Genomic DNA, 18,914 nt, shown 5'->3' with positions numbered 1-18,914 from the left:
ACCCCAGATCTGTTTGGCCTCAAAGTTGTTTTAACACTGACCAAATGATCAGAATTCTCTTCTGTTTTCTTTACTACACAGAGAGTCCCGTTCACTCTTCATACCTACAGCACAGTGCCTACCACAACATGCTCAATAAATGAATAAACGAGTGACAACATGGATGTGCATGTCACAGCTCTGACCAGCTCCTCTGGATACCTTTCATCCCTTGGGCCTCGCAACAAGCTGGCAATTAAGGCTGAGGGGGAACAATTATCCCTATTTAACAGATGAAGAAACTGAGGCCCCCAGAAGTCAAGGGACCTTGACAAGGTCTTCTGACCTTCAGCCCAGTGCTCTTCCCACAGCATCAGGGTAACCAGACGCCACAGTCAACACATCTAAACCGCTGACTGAGGGCAGGACCAAGGAGGCAGCCGAGGAAAGATGGGTCAGGGAGTTACATGTCTGCGGGGAGGTGGGGACGTACTGTTTTCCACAACTCAGAAGTAGCTAATGGTGACCTGAGGTGCTCTGGGGTCGTGGGGCCCTGCTCTCCTGTGACAGTGGAGAGGGGTGAGCAAGTGGGGTCAGGGAGAGGGAAGGACACCCCCGGGGTCTGGAGAGAAGGTGGTCATGAAATCTCCATTCTCAGACACCAGGCTCTATACTCACTTAAAAATAAGAAAGCCTAAGGTGGAAACACCCCAAATGTCTGCAGCAAATTATGACTAAATAATACATACAATGTTATTCCGCCTAACGGGGAGAAATTCCGACACACGCCACGTGATGAACCTTAAAGACAGCGAGTTACGTGAAGCAGCCAGTCCCAAAAGGACAAACATTGTATGACTCCACTTTTATGACGCTCCTTGAGCGGTCAGATCCATAGACAGGAGGTAGCCTGGTGGTTGCCAGGGGTGGGGGAGAGGGGAAGTAGAGAGCTGGTTAGCGGGGGTGACGCTTTAATTTGGGAAGATGAAATCTGGAGATGGATGGTGGTGATGGTTGCACACAATGTGAATGTACTTAATGCCACTGAATTGTACACCTAAAAATTATTAAAATGGTAAGTTTAATAGTATTCATATTTTACCACAATCGAGAAAAAAAGTAAGAGGGTCTAGATATTCAGGTTTGCCCATCTGGGCCCTGTGAACATACCCAGCGGCCCGAGTTCCATTTCTAACAGCTCTGACCCCTCCTAGCTGCCAAGGGCCAGGTCAAGAATGTGGGAGAAATTACCCGCCTTTCCCCTTCAGACACAGGCTCCAAGCTTCAGAAGGGAAGAGGGCCTGAGCTTTCAAATTGGGGGGAGGGGGTGCTAGCACCCCAGAGCTGGGACAGCTGGAACTTCTCTGTTGGCCTGGAACCCTGCTCTCTCCCCCGCCACCTACCCTCCCAGGGTCTCCTGTGTAGGGAGGGCTGCCCCTGGAAGGTTCATAGGAAAGTGAAGCTGCCTCCCACCCTGGTGGGGGGAATAGAGCTGAGGGTGGGGGGCTGTCCCCAGGCTTGTTGCTGAGCTGGGGAATGGGGGGAGCAGGGGTCCAGAGAGGCTCTTCTGGCTTACGTAGCTCCTAGGTCTTGGCCCCTTTCTAGTCTGGAGTCGGTGGCAGGAACTGAGCTGTGGGGTCCTCGGGGAGAGCTCTGCCCTCTGGCCCAGCCAGCGGACAAGGGCCAGACCATGGGAATATGCTAATCAGCTAATGGGTAGGTCCCAGTTGGGGACAGCACATCTGGATCTCGGAGCAGCGGTGGTTAGAAATAGACTGGGGTAAACACACAAGAGTCCCCCAGGGCCAGGGAGGCACGGCGGAAGAAGGGGGGCCTCCTGGCTGAACTGCTCCTTGGCCAGGCAGGGTTGGGGCAGCAAGGAGGTGGCGGACAGTGGGGGCTGGCCTGATAGAGAATCGAGGTTCAGCCCCTTAGGTCTGGGGAAGAAAGGGAGGACTCTTGAGCCTGGAAGAGGAGAGACGCACCAAGCTGGTGGGATCTAAGACTAAATTTGCACTGACTAAAGGACAAACCCCTGAGGGTCACAGACTGGCATCCAAGCCTGTATCCCTCCAATCTATGAGTATTTTCACTCACTCATTTGCCCAGCAGCTGACCAAGCATGACCAATTTGGGATTGGGTTCATGAATTTGGAGCCTTTGCTTAACCACTACTGAGCTGTGCGACTGTGGCCATGTCACTCCCCCTTTCTGGTCTGTTTCCTTCTACCCAAAAAACAAGATCATATGAAGTGCCCTCCAGGATTCCTTCTGGCCTAAAGCCCTACTGATCTTGTTGTTTCATTCATTCCTTCACCCTCCCTCTTTGCTTGCTCAAACCTCTCCTGCTCAGGGCAGGCGGGCTCCTTAATTTCCAGGGACACTCCCTGTGCATTCCTCGCTCCCCGCTCCTGGCCCTGCGGCCCTCCCTTCCCCGAATGCCCACTCTCTCGGGCCTGCTGATCCAGGGCTGCCGCCTTGCCACAATACCAAAGAGCTCAAAACAGCCATGCATATGCCGGTTGGAGAGAAAATGATTTTTATAAAATATATGAAGCACTTTTGGCAATGTAACAAAAAAGGTAATTATAAAGACTACATACAGCCCTAGGAAAAAAGGGGGTTTATGATAATACATGAAAATAGAAAAAATACAAAACACGCACTGTGATTAAAACTACATGAAATTTTGTGTACTCAACGAAAAGGCATGAAATAAAATGGCTGTTTCAGAGGAGTGGGAGTAGGGATGGTTGGTTATTATGTTTCAATTCAATCTACTATTATTGCAATTTTCTCTCTAATATAAACATTGCTTTCGGAATTTAAAAAACCCAGTGCTCTCCTGGACAGGAGAGCCAAATTGAAAGCTGATAGATACTGCAAATGAGCAGGATTTCTGTCTCTGTCTTTGTTTCTATTTTCTGAATAAAATAATCAGTGGTGGTGTTTTTGCAGAAAAACAAAAGACCAGCGCTCTCAACTCCCTCTTGCTCCACCTCCTCCTGGAAGCCTCCCTAACTCTAGCCCATGAGGCTCTTTCCTTCTTTGAATTCCTGTGGCACAAGTTTCTGTCAGCACGCAAGGCATGAGTCCAGGTCCAGGCTGCTTCCAGTCCTGGCTGCCCTGCCCTCTGGCTACCTGGTGTTAGACATGTCACCTAATCCTTTATGCCTCAGCTTTCTCATCTGCAAAACTGTGATAACTTTCCTACCACATAGGGTACTCAGGTTCCTGAGTTAATGCTGTGAGCATCAGCCCAGTGCTGGGCTCTCTGACATCGACATCATCATCATCATCATCATCATCATCATCATCATTACTGTTATCTTGCCTTGCTCTCTAGTGGCTTGAAATATATTGATATACTTGTCTTCCAATCTGGCAATAGATTCCTTGAGGCCAGGCCCCTACACCCCTCAGAGCAGCTGGACACACTGCAGACGCACAGTAAGTCTCCACCCCCTGGCTCTTTTCCATGCACGCTTCCCTCCAAGTGCACAGACAGAAATGTCCCCTGCCCGGAGGCAAAAGGACTCCAGAGAGAGGAAGCCTGAGGCTCACCCTAAGCCATAAAGCAGGACGCTGGGGTGGAACACCGCCCCTCCTCCTCCTCCAGGCCACTAGCCATGCCAGTGCCCCTCACCCAGGCTGGGAGATTCCCTGATGAAGACCTGGGACACAGGGACACAGCACAAAGGAGAGAGCACGGCCTTCCCTGTGCGCAGTCAGTGGACGGACCCGGGCCTCAGTGTCCTAATCTGTAAAATGGGGAGGATACAACTGTCATTTTCCTTGCAGAGCAGTTGCAAGGGTCACGAGATAATGTTGGGAATGGGCCTCCAAGAGTACACGAGTTGGACACACATGCTGATAATTAGCACTGGCATTTGTCTGTCACTGAGTGCTGCCCCTCCCCCACCAGCCTGCCTCCGCTGCCATATCCAGCAAACCCAGAGATGGAGACTCATACCGGAGCAAATGCCTGCAGCTTAGGAAATGGGGTCCCTCGCTTTTCTCTGCAGGGGCTGAGCCGGAAGGGGCTTAGAAAGATGTGCAAGAGGGCCTTTTCCCCCCTGCCTTTTTGTCAGGCCACCTGGACATCCCCAAGGACTTGGCTGGCCCCTACTGTCAGGCCACCTTCAGCCCCATCCTTGGCACCTGCTGAAGGGGTGCAGAACTGAGTGCCAGATTCCCTTCCTTGGACACGTGGCAGGAAGGGAGGGGGCAGCAAGCTGTGGGAACAGACTGACCCAGGGCTCTGTGGGGCCTGGCCATGTGGGAATGGCGTGGTGCAGGCTCTCCCCCAAGCCTGGTCATCCTCGGTGTCTCCGAGGGCAGTCACAGGGTGATGGGGACTTTACAAGGCACAGCACATCGCTGGTGAGGAAACCCTCCCCTTCCCCAATTCAATAGGAAGGCCAATAAGATGGCCCCAAGGCTGAGGGCCAAGGGCTGCACCAACGCTGCACCTTGGGGAGCTGAGGGCTGGGAGACTTCAAAGCCCTCCGGTGGACGCTGGCTCTGAACTGGCCGCTCACAGGCCCGGGTCAGCTGGCAGCAGGAGGGTTTGTGTTTCTTTTAATATCACTCCCAGGCATTTAACATTCCTCGAAGCTTAAACACAGAAACATTTTCCTTACCAGACTGTGCTTTCTGCTTTGCCAAACATAACCTGGCTTTCCCCCCTCCCCCAACGCCTCCATCTGCTCCTGTCTCCAAGATGTAATGATTTATGCTCTGTTCCCTGGGGCTTGTGTGGCTGACAGAAGTGAGGAGGAAGCAATAGGGCTGGAAGTCCGGGTGGGGACGATGCCATCGAGCCCTGGAATCTGGGTTCTGGAGGGGTCAGGGCCCATGGGACTCGCTGAGTTGGCTGCGCTGGACACTCTTTTTAACTCTTTTATCCCACAGCCACCAATGGCCCAGGGCAGATGGCAGCTGGTCAGGCTTCTTGGCTGGGTATCTCCTGGGGCCAGAACCCCATCCCTGCCTGTCACTCCCGCCAGCCCAGGAATGTGGAGATGGGACCCCCAGCCTTACCCTGCAGCAAGTAGGTTCCCAGGGCTGAATTTAGAGAGCTCTCTCTCTCTTCAGCTCCCGTTTCCTAAATAATGAATAAAATATTGAAGGACCGACATGTGGTTGCCTGGCAACACCATCTCCTTGGAGACAGTGCTGAAGAGTGGGGCACAGGTCCCACAACACTAGGAAAAAATGTGCTCAGGAACTTGGGGCGACATGAGGCAGATGGCCAGGACCCCACCAAATAGAGCCATCCCCCTTCAAACACTGGAGCTTGAGACAGACGGGGGAAGCAGGAGGCCCACACAGGTCCCCGAGGGGGAATGCTACCAAGAACACCCAGGCAAGAGCCAATTACCAAACTCATCAATGCATCAGAGAACAAACGCTTCCTGCAAAAAACACATCCCTCAGCTGTCTGCACCCAGATTCCGTCTGAGGCTACTGTTAGTAAGCACAGAGCCCCTAGTGCCATGGCTCAGTCCCGGTGTGTACCAGTTACTGTTTCCCTTGATTTCATGGTCACAGAATCTACCCCCAAACCCGGCCAGTAGTGTCACGAGCATGAGGCCACACAAGGTGCCAGATGGGACTGTGGACAGCTTCGTGCCTGCCTATGTCTGCATCTTCTTCACAGGTAACTGAACAGCAGCCATCTCCCAAACGGGAAGAATTCGCAGGGATACAGGCTGCAAACAAGGACCCTGTCCCTGCATCCATTAACGGGGCACCAAGAAACACAGCTGAGGCATGTACACTCGTTTTTTTAAACCTCACCTGAGGATATTTTTTGTCATTGCTTTTCAGAGAGAGTTGGAGGGAGGGAGAGAGAGAAACACTGACGTGAGAGAGACACATCAATTGGTTGCCTCCCACACAGGAGATCGATCCTGCAACCAAGGTAAGTGCCGTTGGTTGGAATGGAACCTGAGGCCCTTCAGTCCGTGGGCTGACGCTCTAACCACTGAACCAAACAGGTCAGGGAGCCATGTATACTCTTAAAGTGACCAGGACTGACCTAACTGATACCCATAAAACCACCTCTAAGCCAAGGAACTCTAGAGACAGGTAATGCCCAGCAACCCTAGTGACACGTCAGACACCAGCCCTCGGCGACCCAGCAGATCCCAAACCCTCCAAATCCTGGGGCCTCACACCTCTTACAACAGACACTGCTAATCAAATGCAGCACTCATGGATATAGCCTCAGGATCCTTCTCAACACAGTGCTCCTGGAAAAAGCCACCAGTAGACTAGAGTTAGGAAGTGAAAAGAAAGGGAGCTGTCCATCCTGCAGGAGTGTGGATGAGCCACCTGAGCCAGGTGTGGAAGCCGAGGAGCCGGGCACACACAGGCGTCTGGGGCTAGACTAAGAGGTCGTATCCAGCAGGAGAGAACCACCACGTTGGGAAACTTTTCTCAAACCGGCTTTGAATCCGAGTCACAAAAGGCCAAGCACCTTGACCCAGAAGGCAGGTGAGGATGCCCTCCCAAGGGCACCTCCTGCTGGCAGCTCCCCAAGCCCGGCCCTGGTGCCCCGGCTGCATCCGGACCCTCACCTGGATCTGCCCTTTGCCCATGATCTTGTCCACGATCTCATTATTGTCTTTGTTGACCTTGGTCTTGTCATAGCACTTCTCGTAGCACAGGATCCTCAGGGACTGAGAGCCCTCCAGCTCAATCTCAAATTCCTAAGGAAAGATGGAACGAGGGTCCTGAACCCCTGACGCTGGGAGACAAGGTTTCCTGGCAGGTAGGGGTCCCAACTTTGCAAGGCTGAGAAGGGGGTGAGGAGGGCCCGCCAGGCATGGAGGAGCACCCTCACTCTCTGGAGCTCCAGAGGCCTCCAAATCACTGAGCAAGTGAGGACTGGGGCCTGAGCTCAAAGCCTGGGTCTGGACATAAGCAGGAGATCAGAAGTCCAACGAGGAGGGATGAAGGGCAGAGGGTTTAGAGGGACAGAGCTGACCCAACCATCCCCAGCCAACAGGACAGGAGCACCGGGAGTGCAGTGGACATGGTTGATGACAAGCTCAGGGGACCCTGTGGGGACACCAGCCCCCTCCACTCACCTCGTCCCACTTGGGCTCTGTCGTGTCCCGAAATACCCTGGTTTTGGCTTTGCTGACAAAATAGCCAAAGGAATCCACCTCCAGGGTACAGTACAGGTCTGTGGCGGGGACAAGCAGAGACACATCGAGTGAGGCCAGGAACTCAGGAGGAATAGGGGTTTAACACATCTGTCCCTCCCAACACCCCAGGGGCTGCCCTCGGGTCCCTCCGCACAGCCTTGTGAGTCTGGCTTCTTTTTGCTCCTCTTGGATGGCGCTGCCCTCCTGCCTCCGTCACCACTCTCCGGCCACACTGGTCTACTCCCTGAACATGCCCAGCTCTCCCTCCTTAGGGCCCTTGCTGTCCCTTTGCCCCTGATCGTTGCCATCTCACCACTGAGGCCTCATGCCACGTCTTCACTGACCACACTGACTAAAGGAGCCTCCCCTCCCCTGCCCTAGCCACCCCAGGTCCCTTAACAGGGCGTCACTGGCATTCGAGGTGGGAGTCTCTGGAGGGCATCTGGCCTCTGGGGGCTGAGAGCTGGAGTAACCCCCGGTCACCGAGACAACCAAAAGTGCCTCCCACATTCCAAAAGCTCAATCTGTTGTTTTCTTCATAGCACTTAACTTCAACTGAAGTTGTCTTTTCTTTCTTGTCTCCCTCCCCCTCACTACATCAACACCACACAGCAGAAGCCTTGTTTTCTTAGCCACCGGTGTGCCCGTCATACTAAGAACAGGGTTTGCACACACTCAGAGAAATGATGCTCTAAAGGGAAGAGCATGGGCTTCTGCAGTGGAAGCCACGGATTCTACTCCACACCCCGTGTGACCCGCCTGTGCCACCCTGGGAAAATCTCTGAGCCCTCAGGGCCTCAGCTTCTTCAGGTAAAATGAGAATGATATCAGTGAACTCAGCAGGCTGTCAGGAGGATCTGAGCAGATAATACACACTGGCATTTCCGCCAACACCTAGTAAGGTACCCAGGCACACAGTAGGTGTCTGGAAATGACCTACTTATGTAGGCATTTCTGAGCTCCCATTCACAGAACAATAAAGGACATGTGGTTCCTGCCCTCTAAGAACTCACAGTGGGGAGGCAAATTTTAAGTGACAAAACAGTATGACAGGAGCTGTAACCATGGTGTGCCCTGGGGTGATGGGAACACAGAGAAAGGAGACCGATTTAGCCCAGGGACTCGGGCTTCATGGTAAATGGTCATTGAACGTGCTTGTGAGCCAATGGCATGACACCTTCGCGGTGCACTGCACAGGAGGGGCAGAGGGCAGGCCTCACCCACCAGTGAGGAAGAGAAGGGAGTGGGAAGGGGCTGGCTGAGAGGAGAGGACTCAGGAGCCCTGGGTTTCTTATCCTGTGCGATACTAAGTCCTTTAATCTCTCTGTGACTCAGTTTTCTCATCTGGCAAATGGAAAGAAACTATCACCTGTCTGACTCACAGACTCCTACATGAGAAAAATTAGATAAACACTGCATGGATCTGGTAGATGGTAATGAAGAAGGGAGGAAAGGTGGGGTGTGGCAGTGTGCTGGTGCTGCGCAATCATGGTCCTATTTCAGCCTGCTCTCAGGTCAGTATTTACAAGTGAGATTGCCTTCTTTGGAAAAAGCAGCTGAGGTTCAGAGAGGTTGAGAGACTTGCCCCAAATGACACAGCTTGTAGTCAGCAGATGTGGGGCTGGAGTCCAGGAATTCAGACACCTGGAGGTAGGGAAGGGCGAGAACCATGCCCCTGCCAAGAAGAGCTGGTTCTAGGCCTTTGGGGGATTGCCCCACATCTCAAGGAAGCTGGCAAGGCCCCAGCCTGGAAGACCAGACCAGAGCAAGTGGGCAGTGGGAAGCCCTATGCAATGGGTCCATCAGGACTTTCTGTGACAGGATGAACAATGGCCCCCTGGCCTCTTCCTAGGGCTGGTAGTCAGGGACACTTACTTGCTGACTGCTTAAACCCCTTGGCAGAGTGGACAATGACATGAAGGAAGCCATAGAGCCCTGGAGACTCGTCATCTGCAAGAGAGAAAAGTCCCCGGGGGGTGAGAGGCTCCTCTGTTTCATCCCCTCCTCACCCTAGACTGGCTGGGAGGCAGAAAGGGTGGGAGATACAGCGAAGCCTAGGCCTGACAGCACCACCTGGTGGCCGGATGAAGAAGTTTCCAGAGCCCACTGCTTCCAGGACCATGAGCTGGTGCCCCTTCTCCCTCCACTCAGCCTGGGAAGCCAGTCCACGGACCTTCCCTCCTGGACCAAGGACTTTGTACTGTTCCCCAGGGACACCTTCCCTCACCCTCTGAGTCCTGCTGTCCAGTGGCTGCCCTTTTAAATTTAGCCTTTCAAAGTAAAAATTAACCAATATAAGTCACTCTGTGCCAATGGAAGAGAAGGTCCATCTCTGCCTCCTCTTTGGGACACAGGAGGCAGATGACCCTCATATGCACAGGAGAGCCTGCCTTCAAAACCCCTTTCCAGCACCCATGGGCAGCCAGATTCTACCCATTCTAGGCGTTACCAGCCCTGATCACAGCTCTGCCCTGCTCAAAAACTTCCCATAGGCTCCTGGACTTGAATAACAAATTCCCTTGCTTGGCACTGAAGGCCTTTGAAGATTGAATTCCTGAAAACTTCTGGCTTTATTTCTCATACACTATTCTAATCCATCTCCCCTTCCTCCTACCCCCACCCCCGGCCCCATGCTTCTCTTTTGTTTCCATTATCTGACTACCTCGTAAATATATTAATGACACAATCCCAGTGTACCAGGTGCCAGATTCTTCTCTCAAGCCAGAGGGGGCCAGGGAGGAGTTGGGGCCATTTAGGGAATGGAAAACCCCTGTTCAAGCTTCCTGTGTACCTGGCAACTGAGTCATCCCAGCCTCGCTGAGCAGAGATTGGCCATTTGTGGCCAAGTGCCTGGCTAGGTCCTTGTGGACGGCCCCAGCAATATCCTGGGGGATTTGACCTGCTGATTGGGCAACCCTGGGTTCTAGATCTTACCATCTTTATTGCTGGTGACAGGAATGTTGTGTACAGTCCTAAGTTTGAAACAGGATCCCGTGAGCACCTGGAGCTCCACTGAGCTCAGGACAAAGGCCTGGAGATCTGCAGGAAGAGTCAAAGAGAGAGGGGAACGTCATCACAGGTCAACCAGGACCTGCTGCTCTCTCTGGGGGCTACAGCAGGAAAAAACCAACTTAGTTCTAGGGGCAGAGTTGGTCCTTGGAGGAAAGGGAAAGACTTGTGAACCCTCACATGAGGAGAGTTGTGGGTACTGTCAGAGGGGTAAGAACAGAAGAGTCTAACTGGAAAGACTCATGTATGAGTGTATGAGAGAGGAAGAGAGAGAGATACGGACACAACCCTCGGCTCTGGGTCGAGTCCTATTGCTAATTCATTGTATGCCTTAAGCAAATCACAAATTCTTTGGGCCTCAATTGCTCAGTCACATCAACTAAGTGCCATCAGCCCAGGCTCTTTGTCCAGTGACTGAGGGCTGAGTAGGAGATACGGGACATGAGAGTGCTTGGGGATACAAAGGCTCGCTGCTGCTATGGACCCACGAGAGCAGGGTAGAGTGGGGCAGGACTTACCCTTCTTCTGTAGTTTCTGAATTGCTTCTCTCCACTCAGACCTTTCATAGTCCGAGGACAGTAGGAACAGGTAGCTCTGAAGAGAGGAGATGACAATTCAGTGGAGTGGCCATAGCTAGAGCAAGCACGTTCCTACATTCCGGGCCTCCAATAAAGCTCCTTCTTACCCAGGTACCTCTAGGCTTTCAGAAGGAGGTAATGGGGAGGAGGGCCTCCTTGGGAAGCCCAGTGACAGGAGTGGCAGTGCCGGTGATGGCCAGCAGAGGGCACTAGCTCCATACCAGGGGGGAGAGGGAGTCTAGGGCGGGAGCCATGGCAGCCTCCTTGAGAACTGGGGGCCTGAGTCCCTGATTCCCACCACACCAGGGCCAAGAGCTACAGAGAGTGGGCAGCCCTGGACTGAGGAAGGGGGCTGCCTTTGTCCCATCCCCACCCTTCCTGACCTTTCCATTCCGATTGTGGATCCGAAATGGGATTGTGGGGGAATTGAGCAGCAATAAGAACTCATTTTCAAACATCTTCTTCTTCAGGCGCTCGATGGCCCGGCTCTGTCCTTTGTTGGCTTTCTGCAGGGGATGGAGGACACAGATGGTTCCCTCACACTCAGACTCCACTTCCCACTAAGCAGCTCTAAGTACAACTTTCCTCCATGTGTTAATCGTGTCTTTTCTTTTTCAATTTTTTTTTTTTAAATCCTCACCCAAGGATATATTTTCCATTGCTTTTCAGAGAGAGTGGAAGGGAAAGAGAAAGAGTGACGTGAGAGAGACACATCAATTGGTTTCCTCCTGCACATGCCCTGGCCAGGGCCGGGGATTGAGCCTGCAACAAAGGTATATGGCCTTGGGCGGAATTGAAACGGGGACCCTTCAGTCCTTGGGCCTATGCTCTAACCATTGAGAAAAAATGGCTAGGGCTTTTTCAATATTTTAGGATGCTCTGACATCTTGGGAGGCTTCCTGGCCTGGAGAAAACTGTTCTTCCCAGGGCATGCTAATTCCTAACACAGTAAATGACTCCTCTGTGAATGTACCTTTCATATGCAAACCAGCCAAGCCTGAGGCCTATGCCCAACCACCCACTTGACCTCTCACACATCATTCCCCTGCCCTAAGTCACATAGGACCGGGTACCAGATGACTAGGGACAGCCCCTATAGCCCAGAGCCCTTCAACATTATCCAAACTAGTGAGTCCTAAGCTGTTTCCTGCCCTGCCTTCCTTTCTCTTGAAAAGCACAATACAGGCTCTGGGCCCCGTTTTCCCAAGCTCCTTCTGCCTCCTGACCAAACCTGGTGCTTCCCCATGTGGCCCTGCGTGATGTGGCATGGGTCTTTCTCTTGGGGGCTATAATTAATAAAAATCTTCTTTCGGTAGCATGTTCCTCTTCATTCACCTCTAGAAATTAAATCCCAGGTAACATCAAGATACCCTGCTTAAAAATCTCAGACACCTTTCAGCATAAAGCCTAAATTCCTGGCCTGGTGCACGGGGCCTGCCAAGGCTGGGTCCCAGCCTCCATGCCCTGCCTGACATCCCACCATGCCCCACCCTGCACCCTCTACCTCAGCCAAATGGTGCTATTCCCTGTTCTCTGACAAGCCATTCCCTCTAGTCGGACCCCTCCCCTTTTAATAACTACTATCACGCTGAAGTCTTGGTTCCAGTGCCGTCCTCAACCACCGCAGTTGAAATTCATTTCTGCAGCATTATTTTACCCACTAGACCAGCAAAACTGTAACAACGGCTCCCAGCCAGTGTTGTGACATTGTGGGAGATCAGTGCCTCTCACGTACTGCTGGTGGGAGCATAATTGAATGTGACCTTTTCAGAGGTAAACCTGGCAATTAAATAGATAAGCCCTTTGCCCCAGACATCTCCCTTGTAGGGAATCTACCAGAGAGAAGAAATATGAGTGTGGTGATGTTTACTGCAGACTCGCCTGTGAAGAGTAAAGAACCAGAAACAACCTAAATACCCAAACATGTTGTGCAGACAAGCAACAGAAAAGGGTGCAGCTGTTAAAAAAAATCTGACGGACCCAAAGAGCACCAAGGTGCGCTATTAATAAGTGAAAAGCTTAAATTGCAAACAGCACTTGTAGCCTCATCACATTAAAATACACACAGGTGTGTGTGAGCATCCAGTACAAGCACAGAAGAGTCTAGAAGAATACACCTCAAACTGTTAACAATAGGGGTGGGCGATGATCAGTTTTACTCTACACGCTTTGGTATCATGAGCTTTCCTTATAACAAACCAGGGTTACATGGATGATAAAAAAATTTTAAGTTTAAAAAAAGTTATTAAAAAAGTAAATCACTGCTTCTTCTGTGATTCAGAGAAGGACATTGTGGTGCCTCTCATCACGTGTGTCACACGCACGGTCAGTAATGGGCCTGTCTGCCTTCTCCAGCCCACGAGGAACTCTGGGAGGCATCTGGCACGGCCCCGCAGCCAGCAGCCACGGATCAACTTAGCAGAAGGCCACACCTACACCCTTGGGGCAGGAGGGAAAGCACAAAGCCTGTGGCTCCCAGGACCAGGTGAGAAACATGCATGTAGGATGCCCCTAGGGTGGGGATGCCAGACAGGGAAACAGGCCCCACTGAGGCAAGATGGGGGCTGGCCATTCAGGAGGGGGACACCTGTGCTGGTCAGGTTGTTTCTTCTGGACAGATACAACCCATCAGACCCTCAGTCCTAAACACCCCTGGGGTTATTACTGTGGTCTTCTCCCCTGTTCAAGGAAAGATGTCTGAGTTGAAAGGCTCGTTCGAGGCCATCTGCTCTTGTATTCCTCAAGAATTGTTCATGAAGAAATTATTTATTAGGTGTCAAGTACTAGTTATGTTCATAACTGAATAAAACAGTCCCTTGCTAGAGTTCAAATCCTAGTGAGTAAAGGAAAAAGCTGACCATGCAATTATAAATCAGTGCCCATAAAGCAAAGCAAAGAGGCAAACATCAAGAACCAGGAAGCAGGGCACCCATCCCAGACTGCTGTGGGTGGACATCAGGGAAGGTTCCCCAGAGGAAGTGAGGCCCAAGCAGAGCCTGGATAGGTGAGGAAGAGACCAGGCCAACCAAACAAGCCCCTTCATGCCCTGCCTGCCATTTATGGGGAAAGCTCCTCCTGGTGCTTTCCTTTAGCCACTGCTTTCAAATATATGAATTTAAGGCTATGCATTTTCCTGTAAATAGCACTTTGGCTACATCCCATGGGTTCTGATATGTAGTGCTCTCATTTTCATGCGGTTCTAAAGAGTTTGCAGTTTCAAGTTTGATTTCCTCTGTACCCTGAAAGTTTTAATTTTCTAGGCTTACTCTTAACTATATTTCTAGTTGTTGATTTCTAATTTTCTTGCACTGTGGTCTGTGAACATGACTGGTATGCTAACTTTTTTTTAAATTTGAAATTTCCTTTGCAGCCTAATGCATGTTAAATGTTTGAATATTTCGCATGCATTTGACAAGAATCTCAGTTCTCTGTGAGGGCACAAGTTTCTGTGCATTTTTAGATCAAGTGCGTTGTGATATTCAAGGCCCCTCTCCTCACTGTTCCTTTTTGCCAACTTGGTCTGTCAGTTTCTAAGAGGCTTCTCAGGTCCTCTCTCTCATACATATCCTGCTTTTCCTTAAGAAGGCCTGTTCTCTTGCTTCCCTTTTCTATAGTGTTTGATATATACTGTTTTCCAGGAAATTTTCCATAATTAACCCCACTAAATTCTGAGCCCTGACTTCCCGACTCTCCCTCCATCTGCTCAGTGCTAACCTGCCATGATCAAAGTCCTTCCCTCTGCATGTGTATGCTTGAGGCCTCCTGCTCTTTCATCTTCTCCTTATCAGACTCCCAAGCCTTACAACTTCCCCTCCCCGCAGTTCTAGATACATCCGGTTCAAAGGGCCCAAATAAAAACAGCCAACTTTTCTGTCCCAGCTCAGGTGCCAGGCTCTGCTCACCTCCTTCTGGATTTCACTCTTGAGGGCGGAAATCTTCATTTTCATGTCCTCCAGCTCATGGTCTGGGAAAGGGTGCACATGGGGGCTGGCCTCAGACTCCTCCGGGGATGGAAACACGAGGTCAGCTAGAGGGATGTACCATTTGCAGTCATATTGCTGGTGCTTCCTGCATATAAGTCAGAGGAAAACATGAGCCAGAAGGAACGTGGCTCTTTAAGCCTGAACTGCTGGACCCAAAAACCACAGAAAAGGGTTTACTGAGAACTTGTCACAGGTAAAAATGATCCCTTGTCCCTGGAGTGGCCCAATCAGGGAAAACACACATGGAGTAATGACAGGGCCAGGCAGTAGTCCTTGAGGACTCTGGACCTTGGCCTCGCCAGTCTTCTGGTCCAGTATGACTGATGTTTTTAAGCATCCCACACCTCTAAGGTAGGCGCAAGACTGGGCTCACGCTTTCCCATTCCCCATCTCACACTCTCCCCTTCCTCCCAGCCTGTCCACACTTAGCTCATACCATTATCTTTTAGGCTGGAGATGGAACGCAAATGTGAACTCCGAATGCCAACTCTGAGCCACAGAGGTCACATGGGGTACTGGGTGGAGGATTATAGAGCCACATTCAAGCCCAGTGTGCAATAGTGCCAAGGTTCATTAGTAATGTCTGCCATGGGCAGAGGACTGAGGGCATACGTATGTTTGCTTATGACTGCCATCTCTGCCTTAGAATCATCTCAGGTCTAGTTCCAGGGACTCATCCCCTTTACTGAAGCTCAAGACAACCTCTCCTCTCTCGCTTCCCCCAGGACTGAGGTTTGCACCTCTCCTCTCTCACTTCCCCCAGGACTGAGGTTTGCATCTCTCATTCTGGTCCCTTGGTGTTGCAGTGAGCACATGGTGTGTCTCCCCTGAACTGTAAGCTAGCGTACTTGGCACACAGTAGGTGAAAGAATGTGGGACAAACCCTGAATAACCTTTTCTGCTCACGGCGCAAAGTGGGCCTGTATCACTAAATACAGAGATGGAGGTGGAAAGAAGCTTTCAGGTCAGATTCAGGTTCAAATCCCATCTCCTCCACTTCTAGTTATGAGACTTTGGGCAACTTATTTAACTATCCTAAGTCTTTTCTCTCATCTGTGAGATGCAGATAATAATACCTACTTTATAGAGTTGTTGGGAAGATTAGAAATAACATAGTCAAAGCATTTGTCATGACACCTGGCCCGGCAGAACCACTCAACAAATGACAGCAGCAGATTTAATGAATATTCACTGACTCGCAGTTAGCAAAAATGCAGAGATGTCTAATAAAAGAAGAATGCTTAAGTAAATTATGGCATATCCACTAGTAACATCATGCAGGAAAGTAAAATGATGATTATGAAGATTAGGCAGCAACAGGGAAAATGCTTATGACGTGAAATGGAAAAAGCAGTGCCCCAAATTGGGTATTCACTCTGATTACAAGGGTAGGAAAAAACATAAGAACATTAAAAAAACTGGAAATATAGCAGCAGGAGACCGCTGCTTATGTTTGGATGCGTGATGGGTTTTTCTTTTTTTGGTCTGTAGTTTCATTATATTACCTTTATAATTAAAAACATAATTTATTTTTAGAAAAAGGCTATACAGTAAAATAGAATTAATTAATATGTTTTTAAAAAGGAAAAAATACGCAGATTGCCCCAGGTTGCTAAGGGGTTCCACAGGAGGCAGGATCTAGTTCCTCCCCAACTTTGCACCCTGGACTCATGCAGACTCACCCCGCAGATGTCTTCTTTAGCTTGGCGCACAGTAGGACATCTGTAAAGAGGAAGACGTGCCGCAGCTTCCGGGAGCCCTCCGACACTTCCACCAGGAAGCCATCCTTCACCAGCTGCCGCGTCTGAGGGAGATGGCACACCACCCAGCCTGCTCAGGGGGAGTCAGCCCAGGGCCCAGCCTGCACTAGGGGCACCATCCAGTTGGGGGGTGGGCGGCAGGGAGGGGCCATAGGCCTGGTGGTTAAGAGCGCTGGCTTTGGGGTCACATGGACGTGGGCTTGAACCTAGACTCTGCCACTTCTCAGCTGTGATCTTGGGTGAGTTCCCTGACCTCTTTATCTCCGTTAAACAGAAGGATAATGACTGCTGCATATACAGAAGCAATCAAAATGGTATATGCAAATTGGCAGTGCCCAGCACATCCTGTGTGATCAACATAGGGTAGCTTTGCACTTCTCCGCAGCTCTCATAGCTCCCACCTGGATGGACCCTAGCTCAGGATGACCTGGTTCCTCTACCCTGGAGCTTGCACACCACCCCTACCCCATAACCCCACCTAGAGTTGTTATAGTTTCAGTTCAACTCAACCTGCAGACCCTCTCAAGCCTGTTGAGTAAATTCTTCAACCACCCCCAGAAGGATGGGAGGCCTGGGCTACCCTCTGTGGGGCGGTAGGTGTGTCCTCGGGAACCTCAGCCATCTCCCACCTGGGCTCTGGATGGCCAAGAGCACTGTTCCACGCAGAACTTCCAGTTTCCTCCCTGCCGCCCTCAGGAGCAGTAGAACCCCAGGGCTGTCGCAATCTGTCCAGCCTTCCTTGTATTATATACCGTGTGAGCTACACATGCTACAACACGTAGGCGAGCATGTTGAAAGTGTACCATCGAAACCATCTGAAACTGACAGTGCTGTAAGCCCTCTGGGGAGCTTTCAGCTATCCCGAGTCACACAAACAAGTGACATTCCAGGGTTTGCAAACCAGGCCTGGGAGCTGTGCACAGGGACAGCTCTCTGTGCCCATTAGTCACTCTCTAGATCCTGTCCCTCATTACTTCCCTCCCCAAGAGACACTGGGGACTCATAAATGTAACAAAGGAGCTTAAACCCAGCAAGCCTGCACTCCTAAACACCACTTAATTACCTCTCCTGCACAGGAAGCACTCTATGTGGGCCAGGCGGCTGACCCATGCCGGTAACTGTCTCTCTGATTCTTCAAATTGCTTCCCTTCACTGCCCCCCCCCCTTTCTGCCAAGAAGGGCCCCCAGGGAACTGGAGCTGCTGTGCCACATCTAGGCACCCACCTGGGACATTCCAGGAACCGGGCTGCCTCAGCCACCTCTCCCACCGTTTCCTGCTATGGGCTCACTCCCTAGCTTCTCCCGCCTGCTCATGTGGGCTGATCAGAGGCAGCTCAGAGCTCCCACTCCCTCAGATTCCCCGAGCTCCCTCAGACTAAGCCATTATTTTCCAGGGGGCCCTGAGGACATCATACTATCCATGGGGATACATTCAAGAATGAGATAGCCAGAGCCTCCAGAGTCCCCGGAATGGGGGACAGTGCACAGGGCTTGCAGACAGATAACCCCAGCTAAAGAATCCAGTTCTGACACTTGTGGCTAAGAGATCTTGTGTCAGACCTGGTTAGACTCCCCAGGCCTTAGTTTCCTCTTCTGCCACAGTGGAGAGTTATGAAGATTAATGAGACACTGGACTTAAAGCTGTTAGCTCAGGGCCCGAAGGCCTCTCCTTTGGCTGGGAAGAGGGAGCAGGGCTGGAGGGGCACAGGGCAGCGTGTCTGAGTGCAGGAGAGGAGCGATGGGTAAGCTGGTGTGCTGGGTGAGAGGCTGTGCTGGGTCCTGAGCTCACCTCCCCTTTGGGGGTTGTGACGGCAGTCCTGCGGGGGTCAATGTCCTCATTGATGCTGGACAGAAAGTTCTGGGAGATGCGGAGGGCATCCTGAAGTAGTGGGTAGTCTGGATGGTCCACAGGTGTGTGCTTCAGCAGGTCCTGGAGAGGGTTGGGGTGGTGAGTTGAGGGGAGTTCTGGGGCTTAATGAGAAGACATTGGGGAGCACTCAATTCTCACTAAAAGAATTCTAAGGGAAGGTACTCAGGGATCCACACTCTAATCTGGTAATGCCTGCAAAGTTAGGGGCAGCAGGGGTAAAGGCAGTGGTGCCCTTTATTTCTGCTGAAGTCATTGCTCTCCCCCCACTCCAGGATGGGGGGTAGCCAGGTGGAGTCTCAGCTCATCAAGCAGCTGGGAGAGACACCCATCTACCCACCCCACAGCTGCTCCAAGGACACTGGAGACCATCAGGCAAGGGATGGGGAGGCAGGAAGTGCCTGCCTCCTAGGGAGCATTTGGCCAAATGTCAAGCTTAGTAGCCCAGCTATATTTAGGTCCTGGCCCCATTGGCATGGTTACCACGGGCCAGGAAGGCAAGTTGGGGCCCAGGGACCCTCCGCCCAGTTTCCCAAATGGGCTGTTCTCAGTAACTCCAGCACCTGCCCACCCTGGCTCAA

General features: G+C 51.5%; 1 protein-coding gene across 4 annotated transcripts in view; it reads right to left on the bottom strand.

Annotated features, from left to right (window-relative positions):
* ABR (ABR activator of RhoGEF and GTPase) overlaps positions 1–18,914 on the bottom strand; it is a 168,236-nt gene that overhangs the window by 31,148 nt on the left and 118,174 nt on the right. For all 4 annotated transcript variants that reach the window (XM_081162881.1, XM_081162884.1, XM_081162882.1 and 1 more), the window contains 9 exons: positions 18,256–18,396; positions 16,389–16,510; positions 14,626–14,791; positions 11,107–11,229; positions 10,664–10,739; positions 10,071–10,175; positions 9,012–9,086; positions 7,077–7,174; positions 6,564–6,695 (listed from right to left, as the gene is read on the bottom strand). In XM_081162881.1, coding sequence (XP_081019007.1) covers positions 6,564–6,695; positions 7,077–7,174; positions 9,012–9,086; positions 10,071–10,175; positions 10,664–10,739; positions 11,107–11,229; positions 14,626–14,791; positions 16,389–16,510; positions 18,256–18,396 — 1,038 coding nt within the window. The remainder of the gene's footprint in view (positions 1–6,563; positions 6,696–7,076; positions 7,175–9,011; positions 9,087–10,070; positions 10,176–10,663; positions 10,740–11,106; positions 11,230–14,625; positions 14,792–16,388; positions 16,511–18,255; positions 18,397–18,914) is intronic.

The sequence above is a fragment of the Miniopterus schreibersii genome (assembly GCF_964146895.1).
Source record: "Miniopterus schreibersii genome assembly, chromosome: 16".
In the NCBI taxonomy this organism is placed as follows: Eukaryota; Metazoa; Chordata; class Mammalia; order Chiroptera; family Miniopteridae; genus Miniopterus; species Miniopterus schreibersii.
This window is presented reverse-complemented; position numbering and strand designations above follow the sequence as displayed.